Raw genomic sequence first — 24329 nt, forward strand, 5'->3', positions numbered from 1 at the left:
ACATCCCTGACGCCACCGTGGAATGCAGGAGGGGGCTTCATGCGATCCTATTTCGACTCGGCGGCCTCAGCAGGGAAGGCCGCCAGGGACTTTCTCCGGAGCCACGAACGTTTTTCCCGAGCATGCCTGTGTATATGCATCGGCTACGCTTTGTCCGTATGGATGCTGCCTGTTAGGATCCCAATCACAATCGAGGGCTTCACGACGTCGCTGACGATACCCCAGACCCAGCGCTTGGATCAAGGAGACACCATTCTGCAAGTGCATGCTGACCCAAGTGCGAAGATCCGGATCCATAATGATAGGTAAGTTAGGCACAACACAGAGTCCTGCCGTGAGACCAACTACTAACAGACATGCAGTCATACAGAGTCTCCTATCCAGCATAGCGAAGCATGGCTGGAAGCTGTTCGCCAGGCCTGTGGGAGCAGCGCTGAGGCCGAAACGCAGATGCTGGCCATGCACCGAGGTCTTGCGAAGCGAGACATTGCAAGTGTATCGGTATCGTCTGCCGACGGTAGTGGCCAAGCGCAAGCATATCAGCAGGTCTATCTCTTCAAGTGTGGTGATGTCGCCGGGGCTTTTGATAAGAGCGATGATGCCCGGTTGAACCGTGCCTTTGTACACAATATCACGATCGGCGCCTATCTTAATAGCCGGGCAACAGGAGCTTTATCGATCAGCGCACTCGCGTACTGGGTACCCCAGCTCGTCCTGGCGGCAGCATTGGCCCTGGCTGTACTCGGGTCATGGAATCCCAAGCAAAAGGCCTCCTCGCCTTCCGGACCAGCGACCAGATCAGCACGTTCACGAACAGTAGTGACTCAACCCCCAGTGCCAAAGGCAGTGGCAGCCCGACCCATTGTCGGTTCTGGCCACAGCAAACGTCCATCTGATGTGGAGATACGCGCCATGCCTGAGAGTCAGATCATCGAACTGGGCACGCTGGGCCAGATCCCCCTTTACAGCCTTGAACGCGCGCTCCAGGACCCTCTTCGGGCTGTCAAACTGCGACGGCAAATCGTCTCCCAGCATCAAGCCACTGGCAACATCGACTTCACAACGGACGGCTCCGCGCTCCCGTACGAAGGATACGACTACAAAGCAGTCCTCGGAGCCTGCTGCGAGAACGTGATCGGGTATATGCCCATCCCTGTGGGCGTCGCCGGTCCGATCAAAATCAACGGAAAGATGGTGTTTCTCCCCATGTCCACGACAGAGGGCGCGCTGGTTGCGAGCACGAATCGTGGCTGCATGGCGATCAACGCCGGTGGAGGCGTGACTGCTCTGGTGCTGGGCGATGGCATGACCCGAGCGCCTATCGTTCGATTTCCCAGTCTCGAAGAAGCCGGCGCCGCAAAACAATGGCTGGGCTCTGATGCAGGATTTCTCATCATTGAGGACGCGTTCAATGCATCCAGCCGCTTCGCTCGGCTTCAAAACATTAAGGCCACGGCCGTTGGCTCGGACCTCTATATCCGGTTCACGGCCAGCACGGGCGACGCAATGGGCATGAACATGATCTCCAAAGGGGTTGAGCAAGCGCTGGAGGCGATGCAAAAGCACGGGTTCGAGTCTATGGATGTCGTCTCGCTGTCGGGGAACTTCTGTGCGGATAAAAAACCTGCGGCTGTGAACTGGATTGAGGGGCGAGGCAAGACCGTGACCGCGCAGGCGACAATACCTGAACATGCGGTTCGAGAAACACTCAAGACCAGTGTCGAGGCCCTCGTGGAGCTCAACGTCTCCAAGAACCTGGTGGGCAGTGCTGTTGCAGGGGCTCTGGGAGGGTTCAACGCCCATGCCGCCAATGTTGTCACGGCGATTTATCTTGCCACTGGTCAGGATCCCGCACAGAATGTGCAAAGCAGCAACACTCTGACCGTGATGAAAAAGTGAGTACACTGCCTCTAAAGATATTCTGATAGATGTTGCGGCGCTAACTCCCGAGCAGTGTGAATGGTGATTTGCAAATCTCTGTTTTCATGCCTTCCATTGAAGTCGGCACCGTTGGGGGAGGGACAGTCCTGGGCCCTCAAAAGGCAATGCTGCACATGATGGGCGTCCAAGGGGCCGACCCCGAACAGCCAGGTAGAAACGCACAGGAGCTGGCCCTGCTGGTGGCGGCTGGCGTGCTGGCTGGAGAGCTCAGTCTTTGCTCTGCTCTGTCAGCGGGCTCGTTGGTGAAAAGCCACTTGACCCATAATCGGAAGAAAGGATGATGAGCATGATGACTATTTCAGAATATGACTATAGAGTAGATGAATCAGGAGAGGGTCTAGATTATATGAAAGCGTAACATAGCAATAGTGTCTGGGATCTAGGACTACTTTTTTTCTAAGTGTTGTTCTATATACCTGGCTCATGCTTCTACAATACGGTTCCTTAGGCATCTGCAGATGTCTCTGAGAAGCTAACAACCATCATATTCAACAATATGCCTCCTTTGAACATAACTTTGGTGCTCGAGGTCTCGGGCTGTCGAAAGCTGGCGGTATCATAGGCCCAGGGTCTTGATTCATCAATGTAAAAGGTTAGGACACCATATAGATTAGAAGTGATCATGTAGAGTTACTCCATTGTGCAGGTAATTCAAGCATAAAACAATCATGTGCGAGATCACATCCGACTCGCAATATCTCTAAAGCGTAAATCTGCCCGTACACATCAGTCACGTCGCAAAACATCTGCACCTTCTCCAGCATCCTCATCTTGGCCCTATCCTGCGCCGCCATCTCTGTCAAGACCTCCAAGCCCCGCTTCATGTTGGACCGCTCAAACTCAGCGAGAGAGAACAGCTGCTTCTGCCGAACCGCATCTGATTTTGGCCCGGCCTGGGCAAACTCGGGAAAGTTGACGCAGTTGAGATTCTTCTCGTCGCGGTCACGGGCAAGCGATCCGTAATCGTTGTACATGCGGCACATCACGGCGAGATGGCGGCACATTGCTTCAGCCACATACTTCTCTTCGCAGGTCTGAAAGCACGCGGCGTTGTGGGACGCCTGCTCGAACCCCAGCAGGCACTGGTAGAAGGCAAACGAGTAGGGGCAGGAGGTGTGGTCGGACGAGGTGGAAGACACCCAGCGGTAGAAGCTGGAGCGGGCGGTCTCGAAGTCGTCGCGGGTGGACTCCAGTTGGGCGGCGAAGCGGCCGTTGTCGTCGGCCTGCTCTATGTGCGACAGCAGGAAGACCTGAAGCTCGTTCTTGACGCGCTCGTACTCGAGGGGCGCGGCGGCCTTCACGCTGGGATGGTCCATGACGTGGTGGACGAAGGCGCTAAGGACGCGGCTCACGTCGCTTGGGAGTTGTGACCCCATCTTGATGCGTTTGGCTTGCGGTAGGATCCTGTGACCGTTTGCGTCTGCGTTTCTTGGACCAGACTGGGCCTGGATTGCGTCATTCAGCTCCGGTTTGTCCTTGAGGTCGCGGAAGATCTCGTCGATGCAGGACCGGGTCATGGATCTCTGGCTGCTGTTCAGTCTGCCGACTACCGCTTCCATAAATTCATCGGCTTGGTAGTTGAGGAACGAAATCACCATCATCTCGACAAGGGTTTTCGTGGAGAGGAAGGTGTTCCTGCGGTTATTGCACAGGGTCCAGGTGAACGGAATGTACTCAAAATACTTGTCTTCTTCCATGCCCGTGCGAGAGAAGACGGCAAGACGTCGGTCGCGCAGCTGTGGCAGGAGCAGGTATCCTTCGACGATGGCAGCGCGGACCTTCCAGAGTTCCATGCTCGAAAACAGGGGAAGCATGGAGTGGAAGCGTGCGAACTCGATGACACGCTTCTTGCTGACGATGAACAGATTCGCCAGACAGGCTGGATAAGAACGTTCGAAGGACACCTTCAGCGCGGCGAGGACATAGCTCTTACTGAGGAGAATTGAGCTGTATGTCACCTTCTCTACCCACAGATACTCCGCTTTGTCGCCTGCGCTGTTTTGCAGGAACTTGCGGCCTCGAGACACAGCCAGCTGCACATTCGTCCACAGCTGATTCACCACGGGCAACTGGCATGCGTGAGCGATGGTCAGAATAGCATATGCCGTCTCTTCGTGGGAGTGCGATCCCCAGGATCCGTTCTCGTTCTGAGTCTGTAGTGTGCGAACCAATGCCTGATACAGGCAGACCGATACTCGATCTCTGATAAACTGACTGGAAATCGACTTGAGTCCGCCATCTGACCATACCTGCAGCAGCTTCCCAAACGCCTCAGCCATGAGCATGGATGGATAGTACGGGGAGAGGTTCTGAGAGAGTCAGCGCTCTGCTATTTCCATTTCTGTTGCGAAAAGAAGTGATACCCATTTATCCCCAATCTCACTGTCGGCCGTCCACCAGACATCACACAGAAAGGCCGCTGCTTTTTCGATCTGGGGCGACACAGTGGCCGCATCGGGCGTATTCAACAGCGCAAGCAATACATTGCTGTTTGCAGTGAAGCTGGGATCTCTCTCGCCGTGATAGGTGCGGAAGTGCATCGGGCCCTCGAATGCATCTATTAGTCCCTGGGCCGAGACTGGTTTGTCCAACAAGGAGACCGCAATAAGCGATTTGGCGGTATCGTCGGCGTCTGCCTGGATCGACGGAGCTATACAACAGAATGGTTAGCTACGTGAGGGAGAGTGATAGAGCCATGTTGTGGGATCGTACCAAATCCTACAATACCTCCTCCTTTGACCAACGCATCGCGAAGCATCTCGCCGAGGCTGTCGGTGTCTTCGATACCGAGATCGCCTGTAGAATATCCATTGTCCAAGAGCGTGGTAAGGGCCTGAAGTTCAGTCAGCTTTGATTCTAGTCGAGCAAGCTGTCCCCTTACCCACGAGACCTCGAAATACTTTGAAGGATACGCGCTCGGCATTCCTCCAGTGCCCCCTCCGGCGCCATTCTGTAGCACCAACCGCAAGTACTGTTCGCACTCGTCGTCCCAGGAGGAGGAAAACATGAGAAAGGCGGCCGTGGACGATGGCGAGAACATGAAAGAGCCATTGACCTTCTGGTGCGCCACTTTATCAAAGTCGATCATGCCCACAAACGCCTCAAGCGAGTGCAGCGCGGTGGTTCTGGCGGAGTACAGGTACTCCGGCCTGAACTTGGAGAGCTTGATGCGATTCAGCCGGTCGAGCTCGGCGCGCCCGTCAAATTCAAACTCGTGCCCTTTCTCGCGCAGGAGCCGCAGAAGCGCGGGCAAAATGATTTCAAAGCCAACGTGAACAGTGTCTTTTACACTCCACGCTTGCAGTTGTCGTGAGAGGGCCGCGCGTGCCCGTCCGATTCGCTCCTTCATTTCTTCCACGGGAGGGTCGGTGCTGGCAATCCGGCTTTCTGCATGGGTCTCGAGGGCCAGTAAGGAGGCTGCGGTGTTGAGGATACCGTCGACGTCGGAGGCGTAGGTCTCCCAACTGCCATCCTCTAGCTGGGTCCGCAGGATGTATTCGAAGCATTTTGGCAGGAGCCATTGACGCCCTTCTGGTGTCGTCTTCTGGACCATGGACACCCAGGCCGTGTCGTAGACTGCCGCGGACATAAAGCCCAGCTCTCCATCTTTTGTCCGGAGCTGTTGGACCAGCTGGGAGGCTTGCGTGCATAGATCTGTCACGTCTGCGCAAGTCATGGTTCGTCTGACTGCGAGGAGAAGCTGAGCATGTAGACTGAACGATAGAGAGGGAGTTCCAGGTATTTGATGTCAGCCAGAGTCAACCTGGACATTGTTCAAGAGGCACTCCAGACTGACTATTGCGGTCGGTGACGGAGTGAACGGGCACGGAGGGATCATCTTTCGCCCCGGGGGAGCAGTCCTTAAAATAGCCTGGGCACTGGCTTATGTCTCTAGGAGCAATGCCTGCAGCCTCAAGATTGTGTTCGAGTCATGGAAGTTTGTCTATGGATTAGACGGACTGACAGGCCTACCACCCGGCGAACTACATGGGGGCTGCATATATGCTCAATCCGGCGGTAACAGTCACCGAGATAATCAATTGCTTATGGATTGTCTGCCCAAGGGAACTAGAGCTCTCTGGAGAGCATGGAATCGTCTACGGCAAGCAATATCATGAGCTGTAATTCATTGTCAATCCATGTTCGGATGACCTAGCTTCACCATCTTGTCTACCTTAGACCCATCAATTGCTTAAAGCTTTCGAGCTAGCAGTCGGAAGGCCAGATATGGGCCGCAAGATTTCCCTGGGATATTCCCTGACGCACAGAGTGCGACACAATGAGTCGTAGGAGCTGATATACACAAAATTGATTGCATTTCTCGCTAATCAGTGTTCTAGAGACCCTGAACTTCCTTAGAGAAATGTACCGTCCCTATAGGGTTTCGCGTATAATCCCGGCGGGTCGGGGGACTGATCCTTCGGTGTCGGAATGATCCATCGCTCCGATGCATGAGTTCCCAATGAAGTACTTGAATATTTCCTTGTCCCGTGATATAGCATCTGAACATTTTAATTTTCTAGTACTCTCAATGCACCCCGGAATCCCACGCGTCACCCAGCTATGACCGCGGATACGCTTGTCGACGCACCGGCTCTGCCGCATCAGAATGGCAGTACAGAAGAGAAACTGAAGGAGCGCGGAAGCTTTGGAAAGCTCTACACGTACAAGGTCAGCACCGTTTTCATGTTATCCCTATGAGTCGGAAAGCCCAGCATATGGTCGCAGGGCTAACTGGCAACAGCGGAGCCCCCGAGCCCTAGGCATCCAAGCTGTCGCAAAATCCATCGGCTTGGAGCTGGAGCAAGTCGAGCTGCAGCCGGCCAACGGCGTCCCAGACTTCTACTGGAACCTGAACCCGCTGGGCAAGACCCCGACGTTTGTCGGCGCAGACGGCCTGGTGCTGACGGAGTGTATGGCGATTGCCCTGCACGGTGCGTTCCCCCCTCGACTTACGATGATACGCTTGCTTTTGTGCTGAATAACACTCACAAGAGCAGTGACCAACGAAGACTCGACGACCACGCTCCTGGGCAGCAGCTCGCTCGACTTCGTCCAGATCATCCGCTGGATCTCGTTCACCAACACGGATGTCGTCACCCGCATGGCGTCCTGGGTCCGGCCGTTGATCGGCTACACGCCGTACAGCAAGGAGGAGGTGCTCAAGGCGCAGCAGCAGACGACGCAGGCCATCGGCGTCTTCGAGGACAGCTTGCGCGACCGCAAGTATCTCGTGGGCGACCGCCTGACGCTGGCTGATATCATGTGTGTCAGCTTGGTGTCGTTTGGGTTCGCGCAGATCTTCGATAAGGAGTGGAGGGAGGCCTTTCCATACTTTTCGGGCTGGTACATGATGGTTATGCATTTACCCATCATGAAGGCAGTGGTGGAGGAGGTGCCGTTTGTCGAGGAGGGCTTGCCGAATGCACCGCCCACGGAGCCGTTCAGGGCGCCTTAGAACAGTAATACTGCGATCTATATATGGGTAGAATAATTGTGGAAGATCTGGATTAATCAGATAGGCGGATCTGTTCCGCAGTATACAGTATTTAGTCGAGCAACTACTTGGTCTCTGGGATGTATAGAAGATCAGGTCAAATCTTCGTTGCTTGCTCTATAAAGTACTAGTACATTCCACCCACCCATACAAAGCGACGAAAACAACAATTGCTTATTATTCATCCTATCGATGAACTGCCTGGTCCATAAGGCTCTCAGTATGATCCCAAACCAACTGAGGTATCTTCTGCTCCCGATACTGCGCCAGAATCTTGGTGCTCGGCCTAACATCCCCCTTCCAATTCAACAGGTAGGCGCCACTCCCCGGTTCCCCAGTAATGCCTTTAGCGACCTCGCCAGCCTCCAGCGGAACACCCTGGGGCACAATGCCCTGCTTTGCTGGGTAGTGTGCCGAGCTCAGATGGAAAAGATGTCGCTCGCCACTCTCGCCGAGATCCACGGAAAACGGCTTCATGAACGGCCACACGAGGTAATTGTAGAAGGTCGAAACCGGAGCTGGGAAGCTGTTGGTGTAGATGTTGGTGCCAACGAGACCCGGGTAGACGTGAATGAAACTGACGGCCGGGTGGGTGCGGGCGAGGTGCTCCATGCTCAGGGAGGTCATGGTGATGGAGTGCTTGTAGGCGTTGAGCAGGGAGAAGTTGTGCTTGAGGTCGAGGTCGGCCGTGTTTATGGAGTACTCGAAGCCGCCGCCGTAGACGCTAATCACGCGGCTTGGGCTCGACGCCTCCAGCAGCGGGAGGAGGTTCTGAATAAAGCGCATCCGGGAGTAGTAGCGGAGAGCGAAGAGGTAGTCGATGCCTTCGACGGTTTCTGTATCTTTTTGTTAGCGCAAGGTACTCCGTGGACGGGTCTCCGTCTGCATACCGTTTCGGCCCCCTAGAGAAATCCCGCCCGGGGTCATGAAGAGAAAGTTCAGCTTCTTCTGCTGCTGGAGAATCTGCTGGCACGCGGCGTCCACATTCCGTACGAGCGACACATCCGCCTCGATGAAGTGGAAGCGGCCCTTGGGGTTCAATTGCTGCAGTTCCGACAAGAACGGCCGGGTGCGAGCCTCGTTGCGACCGATGATATAGGCCGTCGGGCTGTCGGCGTAACGGGCCAGCTGGCGCAGGGTGCTCTGGCCGATGCCACTGGTGCCGCCAACAAACAAGGCCGTAATGTTGGGGAGCGCCCGAAGGCCGGCGTTAGATGCTTGCACCGTCTTCAGAGAGACCATTCTCGTTCTCAATGGAAGGAATCAAAAACGAATGGAAGGACTGCGCTGGCCGTGTTATTTACATCGACCACTGAAAGCCACCTCGGTGATCCCACGCCGAAGGATCAGCCAGAGTGGGCCCACGCGATCCCTCCCGTCCGACGGCGCAGATCAGATCGTCACAATCCACATTCCACAGCGGCCATTCGTTCGCATTTATCAGATCACCATGCTGGACAAGATGGCTGCGACCAGCAGAACAGTCGGTACCTGTCTACACTGTCTGAACCATGGTTGATGCAACGTCTCCCCCCGGCGTCAACGCAGTGGTGAATTACTACGTGCCCAACAGCGATGGGTCTCCGCCTGCCACCAACGACATGGCCGTCATGCTGGGCCAAAAGGACATGATTTCCCACAAAATGCGAATCCGCGATCTGCGCCCTTACAAGGAGGAGTATTCGCTGGATCGCAACGGCTTCCAGTACGCGACGATCCACTCCACGCTTACGGATGCCACCGACGAGACCCAGATCAAAGAGGTCTACTACCGAGAGATTGAGAAACTGGTCCAAGATATGTGCGTGTGCTCGTTCGCCTCCATGACGCGCTAGTCTAATCTGCATGAATACTGCAGCACCGGGGCCAAGCGGGTGCTTGCCTTCCACCATGCAGTGCGCACCCGCACCGGCAACGAGTTCGGCGAGCAGATCAAAGACCGCTACCAGGGCGTCGAGGGGCCCGCGTATCGCGTACACATTGACCAGACCCCCCAGGGCGCGCTCAGCATCGTGCAGTTTATGTTTCCCGATCTCGCGGACGATGTCCGCAACGGCAGTTTCCAGGTGATCAACGTTTGGCGCCCGTTGACGCGGGTGCAGCGTGACCCCCTGATGGTGGCTGATGCGGCCGAGATGCCGCCCGAGGACCTGCTTCTAATCAGCCGGAAGTATTACAACGGGCTGCATTCGTCCAACTTTGTCATTAAGTATGATGGTCGAATGGCGGCTGGGGAGGGCCCGACGGATGGGCTGAGCGGTGATGGAAAGCATAGCTGGTGGTATATCGGGGACCAGGAGCCCACCGAAGCGTTGGTTTTCTCCTCATCTGGCTTCCGCAATGGAAAGGCGATCATCGGCACGGCACATGGTGCGTTCTGTTTGCCTGATCAAGATCAGTACCCAGCTCGTCAGAGCATTGAGTGTCGGTGTGTTGCTATCTATTGATAAATCATGTCTAGACCTTTACTCGGCAGAACCAATGATAAATGCATATGAACGCAAGAATGCTAGCTCATTATATGGCCATGATGAGTCCCAGATATAGAACTTGTTCATCTATTGACGCTCTGACGTCAACGGAGTGACGCAAGAGGGGACAGCTCGTGCATGACCAATGCTAGCTGATGCTCTAGACGATTTGTTTCTCTATTCGGATATTGATCTATGCAATTTCCCGTTACCATTCACCGACGACATCGCCGGGCCGCCTCGTGCGCATTCCGCGCGGAGCTGCGTAAGAAAACCGCATCACAGAAGGAACACCGCAGCTTCGCCGATTCCCCCCTTCGCTCCCGCTGGTGTCGCGTCAGGTTACTTCGATTGGAAAATAATCGGCCATTGCAACAGGATTCCCAGCACCGGAATGTTTCAGACTTTTCGGATGCTGTTTCTCGAGAGGGGAGACCATTGCCTGGTTGTTCTGGTTGGTCGGTGGGTTGGGAATTTTGGCTGGAATGGTTGGAAGAGTGGAATCAGCGCCATGCTAAAAGCGCTTGAACTGGGTATATGGGAATACTCACCTGGCCGACTGTAGTTCTCGCAATTCTTGTCGAAGCCGCTGGAGCTCTAAGATGAGTTCTGTTTTCGGTATCGTTGTGCTCGATGCCGCGCTCTGATCGGGGCTGATCGTCTTCCTCCCAAGGCCTGTTCCTGTAGATATACTGACGGTATTCTCGTCTTGGAAGAGACCCCAAGCTTCGCTATGTACTGGATTAGCTCCTGAGTCTGGATTCCATCATGATGATCGTACCGATATGTGGCCATTGTGGTGGGTCGTCAATGTAATCTAACAGGAGAAGAATAGACGAAGGGAAGAGGCGGACAGTGTACGGTAGAGAGGCTGATGTCGGCGGGGCCACCTATCCCAGGCGACTCCCGTGGGGCGGTGGAGTTATTACTAGCGTCGATAAGGATAGAGACGAAGTCCTCGTAATTATTGGATGGCCGACATGGCCGCCTTGGCCGCCTATATAGCTTACTAAATACTGACTAAGCTATTCAGACCCCAAGGGCAGGCGGTCAAGAAAGCAATATGCCCCGCCTGTCGAGTCTGGTCATGTGACTAACATTGCAACGAATGACTGTATTGAGAGTCTTGATCTCCTAACTACGATCTATATAAACAATATATAGCTTTTCGATAGCTTCAAAAAAAATCCTCATTATCTGTAGGTAGCTCAGTTTCTATGGATAGCTGTGGATTGTCTAAGCGGTGTGATCGTCCCTTTGCAAAAAAAAACAGAGTTATATAATAATGGGTTAATAGTTACAGGACAGAAGGTCCTGCATCTTTATTGGTAAGTCGAGCGTTTGCCGGTTGACATCTCGTTTTCTTTTGGTCTAGTCAGTGACACTACTATGAATGGTTACTGCCTGTGGATTGAGGATTATCTTGAAGGATTCAAGGGATGATCCCTTGCCGACCCGCCGACACCATCCGTCGGAGGGAGTCGTAGGATTGATTACAGGTAGGAGTGTATAGTAGGAATTCTTGTATAGGGTCGTCGAGTTTGGGCATATTTAGCCCAGTATTCCCGTCAACATGTCGACTAAACTATGTGCATTGTTGATACAGCTAAAACAAACTTGGAGAAACGCTAAGTTCTGCAGATATGGACAACTATACCTGGCACTCTGGGACCCTCATCCCTTCCGATTCACCATCATCCATTGATCGCTCGCAGCTCTATCTGGAGATCCTCGGCGTTCTTAGCGTGGTCTACCTGCTCCAAACCCTGGTCGCATATTCCAAATCCTTCAAGGCCCCTTTCGTGGGCTTCCGATTCTGGTATGAGCCGAAATGGTTGGTAGGACTACGTTTCTCCCAGGGCGCTCTGGCGCAGGTCAATGAAGGATACGCCAAGGTACGCAATGCTACCGTTCCCCCAGGACTCTGTCTAATGCGCTTGACAGTACAAGAACGCCATGTTCAAGGTCGCCCGCAACGACTCAGACATCCTGGTTATCCCCAACAAGTATGTCGAGGAACTGCGATCCCTGCCTGACGAGAAGATCAGCGCCATCCGCGCGCATATCAAGAATCTCCTGGGAAAGTACTCGACCACGCTGATCCTCCTGGAGAGCGACCTGCATACGCGCATGCTGCAGACCAAGCTGACCCCTAATCTCGGCTCCTTCATCGAGGTCATCGAGTCGGAGCTCCTCTTCGCCATGGACCAGGAGATCCCCGCGAACCTAGACGACTGGCAGAGCGTCAATGTGTTCCACATCGTTCTTCGCATCGTGGCGCGCATCTCCGCACGCGTGTTCTTGGGCGTCCCCGCCTGCCGCAATGAGGAATGGCTCCAGACCTCTATTCACTACACCGAGAACGTCTTTGCGACCGTCATGCTGTTGCGGCGCTTCCCCAAGTGGATGCACCCGATTGTGGGACACCTCCTCCCCAGCTACTGGGCAATCCACAGGAACCTGCGGACCGCGAAGCGCATCATCAGTCCCATGGTGCGCCAGCGCCGCGCAGAAGAGGCCAAGCGGAACCCGGACTATGTAAAGCCCAACGATCTCCTCCAGTGGATGATGGACGGCGCAAACGAGAACGACGGGCAGCCCGACAAGCTGGCGCACCGCCAGCTCCTCCTAAGCCTGGCTTCCATCCACACAACAACCATGGCGGCGGCGCACTGCTTCTACGATCTCTGCCAACATCCCGAGTACTTTGAGCCGTTGCGCGAGGAGATCAACGACGTAATTGCCCAGGATGGCGGCTGGAAAAAGACCACTCTCAACAAGATGCGCAAGCTGGACAGCTTTCTTAAAGAAAGCCAACGCATCAACCCGCCCAGTCTCTGTAGGTACTCCTTGTCATATCCGATAAACAATTCCGCTAACGCTTTCTCCAGTGGCATTCAACCGCATTGTCTCGGAAGACCTGACGCTCTCGGACGGCACCCTCCTGCCCAAAGGAACGCATTTCAGCATGCCCTCCGCGGCCATCCTCCAGGACAACGGCGTGGAACCCGGTGCCGACCAATTCGATGGGTTCCGATACTACAAGAAGCGCCTCAACCCCGAGGAAGCCAACAAGCACCAGTTCGCCATGACCGACAACAACAACCTCCATTTTGGCCACGGCAAGTACTCATGTCCCGGCCGCTTCTTCGCCTCCAACGAGATCAAGATCATCATGGCGCACCTGTTGACCGACTACGAATTCAAATACCCCCGGGGCGCGACAAGGCCGCGGAATCTGACGGCCGATGAGAACCTGTATCCAGATCCGTCGGCACGTCTGCTCATGAGACGACGGGTGGTGGCTCCGCCGCAGGCGTCGATCACGCCGCAGCTTGTCTCAGCCTAGACCGGTGGAGAGGGATGCCTCGCCTGTGGAGTAGCCCAAGGTCAATTGCGGATATGTGATTCGTGCTCACCAGATAATGCGCATGTAACGATTTTACTTTCCTTTGTGGTGTCTAATCAATATTACACATAGAATTAAGCCTACCAGCGGCCAAGCTGCATCTCTCCTACTAGGGAATCTAGACCACTGTAATCACGGATTCCTTCCGAGTAGGATAGCTCGCTAAGAGCCTACTTTTCCCTGATCCGCTGGTCGGTCTGGGGGGGGCTTTGGCACTAAAACTAGCTTAATATAGAAATCCAGGAGGCAGCACGGGGCTGGCGGCGGCCCAAAGTACCAACGCCACTCAGGAACCATGTCGCAGGACGGGCTCTGCTCCGTGCAGTATTCGTCTCCCCTATCATGGCTCCATAAGAGTCATCCTCTGGCAGTGTTACATCGTCCCCTTCGTTGAACGGGAGATATGACAGGCCCCAACGCTTGCCTACGCGGGCAGTGAAGTGTTTAACAGAGCTAAGCGTACTCGAGCGTGAGATATTTGCCAAGTCAACACCCAAGACGCGATTCTACTCGTCTGCTCGTAACGCCGCACGAATACAGTCAGCACTATCTGCGCACCTTGAGAGACCATGTTCAGCCGCTACCAGCTTAGTCTGGGCGGATGGGGCTGAACCCTAGGCACCCAATCTTCAACGCTCTTTGTACTCAGTATCGACACAACTTGCCGTGTCATTCGCTTTTGACGCCAGAGACGACCAGCGCTAGGATTCTTGCTGGGGCTGCTCAAGGCCGTTGATTCTCGTGAGCGCAATGCGGGGTGCCTATGCTGACGTAGCCCCTCCTTCAGCCAGCTTTCTATCGCCTCTCTCTCCCTTCTGATCCTTGACTCCTACCTGACCAATATACAACATGTACCCGTGGAGTTCGACAGGAACGTCACCGTTTTCGCATCCCGACAATGAAGGCGCGGAATCGGGGGATATGAGCATGGGGGAAGAGCAGCAGCAACCCCACCAGAGGCGCCAGAAATTGTGAGTAAAATGTGTCGCAACCGATGAGACCCCCGACTTCGAGAGGAATGTATTTAGAGATCACCAACCGACGTTTTCGACCTAACAGCAACAACCTGCGCGCATGCCAGTCCTGCCGCGCTTCGAAAGTACGATGCGACCAGCCTAACCCGGGCATGCCCTGTCTTCGGTGCCAGAAATCAGGCAAGCCGTGCGTGGATGCCGCCAGTCAACCGGGGAAGCGACAGCGCCAACCTATCAACAGTATCCTGGAGATGGAGTCGCGAATCGAAACGATATTGTCGTCCGCAGAATTGCAGGACAGCGCTGGGGACGGGGAGACTGCCCATTCCACCGCACTCCGTTCGCCTTCCCAGTTGTCGCACCACATCCAACCGTTTCAGCACCTCCCCATGGGATTCGCGATACCGTTCAATGGTGAGTCTGCGTAGATCCAGTCTGGAATCGTGGCGAGTTACTTTCATCGCTAACATGGCCACCTTCCGTCTGCCTAGGAGGAAATTCCGGGACGGAAGATCTGAACTCGAGCATCCGATCATGGCTGAATGACAACATCACCGACCTGGATGCTCGTACCACAGAGACAATCTTCAGTCATTATTTGACCAACATGGTGCCCACCTTTCCGGTCGTCGTCTTTGCGACAGGCACCACGGCGGCCGACGTCCGACGGAACAACCCTATTCTTTTTCTAGCTATTCTCGACGTGGCCTCGTCGGGATTCTGTGCGCTTGAGACGCAGCGGAAACTGCGAAAGCTGATTGTTCAAGCGTACGTGCATTGCATGCTGCGAACCGAACAGTATACTCTCGGATTGCTCCAGGCCCTGATTGTATCCGCCACATGGTATCGCACGATTGAGCCTGTCGAGCCGGGGGAGCAGATGGATATCTACCAGATCAGCCACACAGCAGCCAATATGGCCTTGATCATGAGGCTAGGGGAGAGTTTGAATGCCAAATCTTGGGGGGGTCCCATGTTTCCTCGGCGGGAGATGAAAAAGGGTCCTGGAAGCGCCTTTCAGGCGGACTCGCTGGAAGCTCGGCGCGTGTGGCTTGGGTGTCATTATATTTGCTCGAAGTGAGAAAGACATACCCAAGAGCGCGGCAGCGTTAACCTAGTCTATGCAGTACCTCCATGTCCCTCCGCGCCCCAAACATCATGAGATGGACCCGTCTGATGGACGAATGTCTGGAGGTATTGGAAAATTCCCCGGCGGCCCTTCTATCGGACAGGCTTCTGTGTCAGCATATCCGGCTGCAGCATATCACTGAAGAATTCGCGATGCATTTGTCCGCAGAAGAGGCTTCAGCTCCCGCGAAATCCCGAGCGATTCAGATCCAGGTAACCCATCGTGCTTTCAAACGACAGCTCAGCGAATGGCGTAGGACTGTTGGTGATGGTTGGGATGGTAACTCCTCCCTGCTTGTCCTTGATCGCCTGCCCAGCCACTGATGCGGATTGTCTAGAGTCCCTCGAGTTTTCGTATTATTTCTCATGCCTGTACATAAACGAAGTAGCCCACTGCACAGCGACGAGTGATGATGTTCCCGAAGATAACGCCCAGCGCTTGACGCCACCACCACCGATTGTGGCAATCGAGCCGCATGCGATTACCGAGTTTATGGATACGATAGATAATATTTTTCGGGTGTTCACCTCACTGGATATGTCGACCATTCGAGCCCTACCCGCGATGTACCTGATTCGGATAATCTACACATTCATCATCCTGGTCAAACTATACTTTGCGGCAGCCAAACTACCAGCGCAGGACGCCGTGTTGCAAGTCGACGGACTGCAGGTCTCTAGGCGCTTCAATCGCGTGATCCAGATGACCGCAGGATGGGGCCCGTTGTGGCCTGCTACGAAACTAACCACCGTGTTCACCAAGATGCGGTCGTGGTTTGAAAGCGGAGGGGATAACAATTGCCAGAGGCTGCAGCAGGCCGCGGCGTGGCTCACGGGATGGGAGCTTAAGCCCCCGTCCCAGGGCCGAGACGCTCACGCCATGAACATGGCCGAAGTTGTCTCGGATGATGGATCAATTGTCGCTTCCAGCTCACGAGGTCCGGCATCCTGGGTTCCGTCGCTGGCGTCCACGGACGTGGATACTCTTGCCTTCTCGCACGAACCCCCCCTCGGCACTGAGTTTTCGATAGCCCCTCCACCTTTCCGGTCAATGTCTTGTGCTACAAAATCATGTTCTCCTCAGGCGGGAGCTGCTGAGTTTATGCACGACGAGGAGGTTCCGCTTGAAGGCCAACGTCTGGGGGACCTCCCGAATATAGACCAGATGGACGACGTGGGCATGGATTGGAGCCAGTATACCAACATGGGCTTTGACTTGTACAATCTAGACGCGCCATTTTTGCCAAACCCTCCTTCTGGCTTTGATCCAGACGCAGCAATGAAGGATAATTGCGCAGATAGAAACACATGATCATCCCTTGGGAGGTTTTCTGGTTTGCAACTAGCGTTCTGAGCTTTGTGTGTCTTTGATTAGATCGAGCAGTTCATGGATATTATTCACACATGGGCGAGTCATATATGGCCGCATCCATGCATCTTCAATCAATGATCAACCGCTGAAGATTACTGTCCTATGCTCTAGTCTCTATCCTGAACCATCTTGAGAAATATCTTCATGTTTTCACTTTCTAGATGCTCTTCCAAGCTCTCCTAGGAAGTTTGTGGCGCTCATACTGCTGCTTTCCATCGCCGTTCGTGGAGTTAGCTGGTGACTGGGAATTTTCAGTAGTCGGTATAAGTCGGAGGAGTCCCAATCGTTCAGGCCGTGGGGAGTTTTGCGATTGGTTTTCGATATTCCATCCTATATTAGAAGCTGTGCAGAGTCGTATAACCTATATCCATATATATATCTTGGGCCTATAGGATTTCCATAATGTAGCTAGGTATAGAAACACCATTGTTACTAGAAGTCAGAGGGGACCTCTGTTGCATTTCCTCCACGATTCTGATGGAAAAGATCCAACAAGCTTGTTGATAGAACAATTATTTTCCCGTTTCCCATCTTGAGTTTTTAACAGCATCAAATTTTAGCTTTCACACCACTTTTTGCATTTAAGAACATCTCCAGCCAAGTTAAGATCAGAGCAAAATAGAGGATGCTAGGCCACTTGCAACCAAGATTTTTCAACAGACTACGAAAAGAAGGCCTTTACTGATGGCCTACCGGCCGCTGAGCACACTACATGAGCAGAATTCCAACTGGCGATGGCAGAAGCATCTGACTAGGCAGAAATTAGCTCGGTTAAAGAGGTGCCGATGCTTAGAGCGAGAGCAAGTGTATATGGCAGTGCTCCTTTCCATCTGGCATTACGACGTTGACTCGAGTGGTTTGCTCTCTCGTCTCAAAGGTGCTGATCCTAATTGCAGCTGACACCTTCGACATTGCAAGATAATACATCTCATACTATGTGCATTTCGGCTAAGGCCGTTTCATGTAGAGCCATGTATGGGATGCATCAACAACCGAGGACTGTGAAAGAGGCAACGTATGGGACTACGGACAGGTATTCTAAGACAGGGAGGATTTTTGCCAGTAGTCTGAACGGACAGTTGCACCGGGACTGGGATCGGTGTTCTAAACAGTGCCTTACTTTCGTTGCTGGGAGAGATGCCATATAACGCCTCTCTCGTCCCCATACCAATTACGTGTCAGTGCTCCTTGTCCTAGTACAGAAACAGTCTCAAAATAAACAGATTTGGCTAGTGCATATTATATACATTGCCCCCCGCAATTACGCAAAGTGAAGAGTTTTGGCAAACTCCTCGATGGTAATAAGGCGTCCTGTGACCTGCTGGATCGACCACTCAACCACCTTTTCTGTTTCCACACCATAGTACCCATAGTCCTGAATAAACAGAAACATATTCACAATGCTGTCCGCACCATCAGGAGGACAGAAGGATCGGAACTTGGACTCCGGCATCACCACATACTTAACTGTCCTGCCAGACACCTTGCTGAGAATCTGCGCCACCTCTACAAGCGAATGAATGCAAGACGAGGCCCCAAGCACCTTACCGTCGTACTTCTCTGGCTGCTCGAGAATGGCACCAACAAACTTCCCCAGGTCCGCCACGACATCCAGCCAGGGAAACCGCGTCTGCGGAGAGTGGATGTTGGCGATGGCGTACGTGCCATCCTCACACGGCTGAGGTGCCATCATGTCGCGCAGATTCTGCATGAAGGTAGCCGGCGCCACAAACGCGCTCTGGATGGGGAGGCCGCGTATGTACTGCTCGACGTCCCAGCGGACATCGAATGCAGGGACTGAATATTTCCCGCCGGACGTGTTCCCGGCGTGCGTCGCAGTACTCCAGATCAGGTACCGCGCTCCAACGGCAACGGCCGCATCGGCGATAGTCTTACCCTGGTCTTCTTCACGTGTTTTGGCATGCTCGTCATAGATTGTGCATGTCATGGCGAAGACGGTGTGTGCGCCTCGTAAGGCAGCATAGATCGATGCCGGGTCGTCGAAGTCCGCCGAGACAATATCGAGTGACTTCATCATGAGATCTTGTGCAGCCGGTTTCGAGGCATCTCGTGTGACGCCACGGATCGAATATTTACTGGAGAGAATGGGGTCAGACAAGACGTGGTTGATGACGGAGATGCCTTGCTGGCCCGTCGCGCCCAAGACAACGAGAAGTTGCGCCATGGTGATATTACTGTTAGATCGGCCAGAGGGCATGTGAGCGAGATGCCCGCAATGAGGATAAACAGACGGGCTTCTGGCTCTTCTTAAGTTCGAGCAGCTACCGGAGTAAAAGACATAAATCCAGGCTTATCTCCGGGTGAAGAGCGAAGGAATTAGCCGCTACTTAGCCTAGCATAAGAAAAGAATAAAAGTGAAGCATCATGCATGGTCTTACTCAACAGCTTGTTCTTACTATTCTCCTGCCCAGGAGCGCTGAGACTGCAATATGCGTGCAATATACGTACTATCACAGCCAGAACGATTAGAAGCTGTGCTCCTCTGCTGTGTTATTGCTGGTGACAATCACTGGATGATTCCACCAGCGCCACCCAAGTCGACAACACCAGGCATATCCTCTGTATGATCAAATCTGCATAGAGAAGGTACACAGACCGGTCCAGTGTCTACACATTCCTACGCAGATGGCCCTGATGCGACGGATCCTGCCAAGAACGACACTCAAGCCAGTTTAGTGATCTTCTTCTGAACCAAGAGCCGTTCAGATTCACAAAGGTAGCTCTTGAATGTTGCCCAGATATATTTGGCAGGTGGGTTTGAGATTCGGGTAAGTAATGAAGTATCACTTGATACTAAGATGGCCTTACGGCGAAATCTTGGGGAGGATGAGAATGGTCTCATTGATATTGATACTGTCAACCGGCGAAATGCTCCTCCTTACTAATCAATATCCAGCATCTTTCTCGCCTGATCGTATGATAAGATTACCGCCATAAACGGATTACAGCTATCTATATGGGCCGAGCTACCTTCAGATACCGAGATTCTTGCCTTCTGAAGCTCTTTAAATGCTATAAATTGTCTATACAGATCAAAGTTAGGAGATTAATGTTAAGGGACGTATTTAGACGGATCTTCCTATCTAATCGTGCCATATGTACAAGAAGGAATCGCTCGAGAAGAAGAGAAAACGGGACAGGACAGCTCAGAAATTGGAGATGGATGGGGAGCCACGTGACCACAGCCGCGTACGCTACGCTGTGCGTGTTATGGGAGCATCCCATAACAATTAAGACCTTTAATGTAATTATTTATTACAGATATTAGTCACATAACTATATTCAACACTAACAATCACCTTGAGAGTTAATAGTTATGAGCCCGGCTCTGCTCTAGGGACTGAAATACAGATTAGTACCTCTTTGGTCATATCTGAAGCTATCTGCAGCCCTATACTGAGCTATACAAACAAGCCAGGAGGTGGTTGAGCAATTACCAGAAAGGGACACTGGCAACCCAAAGCCTATTCCCAGAAATATATATTAATATCTGCTGAGATCAGATATATCAATATTGAAATAGCAGTTACATATAGTATATATAGCACCACAAAGGTCCAAGCCATCCTGAGCTCATGGGATGACTGGTATATATCGTACTAAGTCATCCAAGATAATGCGAAACGGAGATATATAAAGGATATATGGGCGTCAAATTTGCGGCATTATTTATCTGATTACATAGACAAAACATAGAGTTTCAGTTTATAATATTTCTAAAACCTATTTCAAAAGTTCTGTATTTAACCTGAACGGTTAGAGATATCTACCGATTCCTACTATTCTCTTTTATTCTCTTTGATTATGGCCCGAGTGCGCAGGCCCTGCTCAGGGAACTAAGTGCGGCCCAGTTGAGGACCTCGCAGCCAATAGGAGAATAGAGGCTTGGCAGGCATCTTAATTTAAAAGCTAAGGCACAAATCTCTTATGTCTCAAGGAAGCATGTAGCGGGTTCTAGAAAGAAAAAAGGATAGATAAGTTTACTGGCTCTCTCAGGCCCTCCTTTTGCGAAGAGATGAAAATGTAGAGGATAGAAGAGAACTTGAATTCAACAACACCCATTATACCCGGAATCCTATAAATGAAATTCGACCTGACGCGTGTCCCAAGGCAAGGGTATTCAATCTGATTGCTGAACATGAAGGTCTGGCCTCAGGAGGAAGCCATAATACTTGTGTGGCCTTTAACGTTATCCAATCCCGGACCTTAATAAGTATATCAGAATGAGTTTTTGGTGAATTAGATAGATTATTGCCACAATAGGATTGAATGTTGAGTGACCCCAGGTTAGTGCTGATATATGAACCATCTTGAGAAAATTGGAGTTTAGTGACTGTCCCCTTGATAGGCAAGGTCTGCTGCAGGCTGCCCGTCGCCGTGTCCCAGAGCCGCACTGTCTCGTCATCGGAGCCGGACGCCAGCAGTCTGCCGTCCGGCGAGAAGGCCACACAATTAACCCAGCGGGAATGGCTCTCCAGAGTCTTCTGCAGGCCGCCCGTCGCCGTGTCCCAGAGCCGCACTGTCAGGTCATTGGAGCCGGATGCCAGCAGCCGGCCGTCCGGCAAGAAGGCCACAGAGTTAACAGAGCCGGAATGGCCCTCCAGAGTCTGTAATTCTGCGCCCCACCTCTCATTAACTTTTGGCAACTGGCATATCCAATTTGGAAGGTCGTCTTCAAATTCCGTACGAATAAACGCTGTTATGGGCGCAAACACCAATCCTGCACAATAAACCTGAAGGGGTGCTTCATCAGCAATCTGCTGATTCTTCAGAACAAAGTGCTTTGCGTCATGGAGAAAATCAGCTAATAAAGTATTATTATTGCCCTACTCTATTAGTATGATTCAATAATAGGTGTCTAATGTATTACTTACTAGTATCTTTGTATAGAGGAGATCAATCATACCCACAACCTCTGATATAAGAGTGTACTGTCTACGCAGTGCAAGTGTTGATCAGGGAGATCCCAGCATTACAGCATAACAACTCGATTGTCGGAGTATCTCCAATGCTTAGACCCAAATCACAAAGCATCCAGCCAGACTACCTCAAGCAAGCTAACCTCGAGTAACGGATCATGAGAGGATACCAGATCTTCCCACATGAATGTACACTCCCCGACGCAGGCAATATCTTCTTCCCTGTATTTCAGGAAGAAGTTTCTCTCATAAGCTCCCAGCCAAGACAATATTCAGCCTCATACGCAACACCAGTATCAAGCGTCGCAAATCGCGATGTCAATCCTCCTCCGGGAGGTGCATCAATTCTCCGGCGTGCCACTGAACAATGACAGGCTAGACAAATTGTTCGGAGAACCTGTCCCCTCAATTCCCACAAGGTAATGTCTCGGCTTGAATACAGTCTCTGTTTTCTATCCACTAATATATCCACTTAACAATAGACCTGAACCAGAGTTTTCACAGAACCTCAGATTCGACGCCGGCGACTTGGATCCAGATTCTATGAGCCACCTACAACAGCGCCCATATGAGTAAAAGCCTGGGTAACATTAAGTCTTTAAGGATGATGTCAATCAAGCACTTACTAGGTATTCTTTCCCGGATATTCCGGTGCAGGACGCTTGGCCGAGAAACAACAGTCTAGCTGGATATATCCCCGGCTACAGATCCTGTGCATACACTAATGTTCACAGGGTTACATAAAACCTGGTTATAATGAACCTCGTTATAGCAAAGTCCTGGGTATAATGATTCCATTGCTGGTCTAAATTAATTTTCCCACAGTCAAATGCCTCTCAATATAGGGAAATCCTGGATATAGCGAATCAAGGGTTGGTCAAGTATTATTCGGTATACAAAGGATTTACTGTAACAATATACTTCTCAATTGGGCAGGCTGGTCGTGTATGACTGTGCTTATGTTCGTGTCAGTCTCTCGACAGAGAAAATTCTCAATGGATCCGAACTCGATTCATTGTGGTATAGTCTTTGGTATCTGTGAATGGCACTGATTGATGGCTACGACTATTAATGCCAAAGGTCAATCTGCTTCTAGCTCAGCTTTATCTATTCCAAAATATAAACTTGATATTTTGGACTGCCCCAGCCAATAGACCTTCCTGACTCTGACTCCTAAAGTCCACCCAGCATTTAACCCAGTTACATGCAGTACGCCATCTAAAACCAAATGCCCAAATGCATTCGTACCCAAAGACATCAACCTACTTCCTACTTTATTAAAATCTCCACTCCTAACCCAACAACGGCTCCCTCTCTCCCTCCGTCCCGAGTGCCCCCGCAACACTCCACCGTCTCACCGCAAGCACAAACAGAATCCCCTGCCCAATCGCAAAAACGCCATTATCAACCACCGCCCATCCAACCCACTCAAACCAAACACTCAACGCCCAATACCCCCACCAGTGCGGAAAGTCCTCTGGGGGCGGGGAAAACGCCACGCGGGAGAACCACGAGATTGCAAGCGTGGTGAATACTAGCGCTTGGATTGCGAGACCCAGGACGCTTAGGCTTCGGTTCAGAGAGCTGTGGCCTAGGAACATGCGCGCTTGCGGGTATATCGCGGCAATTGCCATGATCGTGCTGAGGTAGGTTAGGGACTGGGTGTGCGGGAACATTGTCAGGACGACGGGGAGTTCCTGCCAGGAGGATTTGTCGACGTCCAGATGCTGCACGAGGGCGCAGAGGAAAAGCGGGAGGATGGCCAGCAGAAAGAAGGCGATGTAGATTTTAAGAAGAAGCTGCTTGTGGACATGGTCGCTGTCGGAGGGAAACCACAGGCCGAGACTAAAGCTGGAAGGGGCAAATACAGCTCGTGTTAGCTCACCGCGAATGGAAGATACAGATACAGTCACAAGGGCCAAGGCGAAGGCAGAGGCTTACTATAGGATAAACAGCAGCATAAATAGCATACCTGGACTAGATTCAGCCAGTCGCCGGATGAGAGGGGCTTATGGATGAATGCATCAGCATCCTTGAGAAGGACGACGTATCCAAAGGCTAAAGCGAATTGCTCAGTTGCGGCAATCATTCAACAGCAGATATGTGAGGGAGATCCCCGAGGTATCCTTTCGTGTCCAGATGCAGTGCAGTTGCGGGAAGAAGGATACAACGGTCAGGGTTGAGAGCAAGCTACAGATGTCCGGTCGGTCAGATCTGTTGTACTTAACCCTGACAAAGGGTAGGGAATTGCGAGAGCAACAACCCACATGCGGAGCCAGTTACATGCGGAGCCAGTTGGGAAACATGATGAAATGGTAGTTGGGGGCCAAGAAGGGCGCAGTTGAATGGGAGGTGACGGAAGAGATCAAATCGCCGGGGGCCGGTCAGTACTCTACTTATCTCAGGTGGATGATTTGGAGCGCCTTGAGACTTTGGCACTGGCCACGTTGGCCAAATCAGCCGCTCGTGTGGCTCTGGTGACCTCGACTGTCAGCAAGTACTAGTAGTAGTTCCCAGGTACAGATCCAGGATCGAGGTAAGCAGCCCGCGTTTGGTTGCTCTAGCGCATATTATTGGCAATCGAAATACTACGGTAC

General features: G+C 52.4%; 9 protein-coding genes across 9 annotated transcripts, besides 2 other annotated features; 6 read left to right on the plus strand and 3 right to left on the minus strand.

Moving 5' to 3' along the window:
• Nucleotides 1-24306: part of a sequence feature (contig 1.25 1206..229102(1)) that runs on past the window's edge.
• On the plus strand, nt 913-2222 carry ANIA_01593 (uncharacterized protein; the record flags this gene model as incomplete). The annotated part of the gene is made up of 2 exons (XM_654105.2): nt 913-1895; nt 1955-2222. 2 exons carry the CDS (start codon nt 913-915, stop codon nt 2220-2222), a joined length of 1251 nt encoding a protein of 416 aa, XP_659197.2.
• ANIA_01594 (uncharacterized protein) lies at nt 2562-5617 on the minus strand (the record flags this gene model as incomplete). The annotated part of the gene is made up of 3 exons (XM_654106.1): nt 2562-4250; nt 4305-4591; nt 4654-5617. 3 exons carry the CDS (start codon nt 5615-5617, stop codon nt 2562-2564), a joined length of 2940 nt encoding a protein of 979 aa, XP_659198.1.
• On the plus strand, nt 6404-7399 carry ANIA_01595 (glutathione S-transferase family protein; the record flags this gene model as incomplete). Its single annotated transcript, XM_654107.1, has 4 exons — nt 6404-6408; nt 6465-6612; nt 6686-6875; nt 6942-7399. 4 exons carry the CDS (start codon nt 6404-6406, stop codon nt 7397-7399), a joined length of 801 nt encoding a protein of 266 aa, XP_659199.1.
• On the minus strand, nt 7625-8680 carry ANIA_01596 (uncharacterized protein; the record flags this gene model as incomplete). The annotated part of the gene is made up of 2 exons (XM_654108.1): nt 7625-8274; nt 8329-8680. 2 exons carry the CDS (start codon nt 8678-8680, stop codon nt 7625-7627), a joined length of 1002 nt encoding a protein of 333 aa, XP_659200.1.
• ANIA_01597 (uncharacterized protein) lies at nt 8950-10236 on the plus strand (the record flags this gene model as incomplete). The annotated part of the gene is made up of 3 exons (XM_654109.2): nt 8950-9239; nt 9297-9808; nt 9900-10236. The coding sequence occupies 3 exons, from the start codon at nt 8950-8952 to the stop codon at nt 9983-9985; spliced, it is 888 nt and encodes a 295-aa protein (XP_659201.1). The 3' UTR covers nt 9986-10236.
• On the plus strand, nt 11553-13258 carry ANIA_01598 (protein CYP503B1; the record flags this gene model as incomplete). The annotated part of the gene is made up of 3 exons (XM_654110.2): nt 11553-11804; nt 11854-12748; nt 12801-13258. The coding sequence occupies 3 exons, from the start codon at nt 11553-11555 to the stop codon at nt 13256-13258; spliced, it is 1605 nt and encodes a 534-aa protein (XP_659202.2).
• ANIA_01599 (protein pbcR) lies at nt 14168-16880 on the plus strand (the record flags this gene model as incomplete). Its single annotated transcript, XM_654111.2, has 5 exons — nt 14168-14289; nt 14378-14706; nt 14784-15369; nt 15420-15700; nt 15810-16880. 5 exons carry the CDS (start codon nt 14168-14170, stop codon nt 16730-16732), a joined length of 2241 nt encoding a protein of 746 aa, XP_659203.1. The 3' UTR covers nt 16733-16880.
• On the minus strand, nt 18054-19010 carry ANIA_01600 (NmrA/HSCARG family protein; the record flags this gene model as incomplete). The annotated part of the gene is made up of 1 exon (XM_654112.2): nt 18054-19010. One exon carries the CDS (start codon nt 19008-19010, stop codon nt 18054-18056), a length of 957 nt encoding a protein of 318 aa, XP_659204.2.
• On the plus strand, nt 21083-21426 carry ANIA_11310 (uncharacterized protein; the record flags this gene model as incomplete). Its single annotated transcript, XM_050612819.1, has 2 exons — nt 21083-21099; nt 21162-21426. 2 exons carry the CDS (start codon nt 21083-21085, stop codon nt 21424-21426), a joined length of 282 nt encoding a protein of 93 aa, XP_050468693.1.
• Nucleotides 24307-24329: part of a sequence feature (contig 1.182 354..10620(1)) that runs on past the window's edge.

Source organism: Aspergillus nidulans, chromosome VII (assembly GCF_000011425.1).
Source record: "Aspergillus nidulans FGSC A4 chromosome VII".
Taxonomy (NCBI): domain Eukaryota; kingdom Fungi; phylum Ascomycota; class Eurotiomycetes; order Eurotiales; family Aspergillaceae; genus Aspergillus; species Aspergillus nidulans.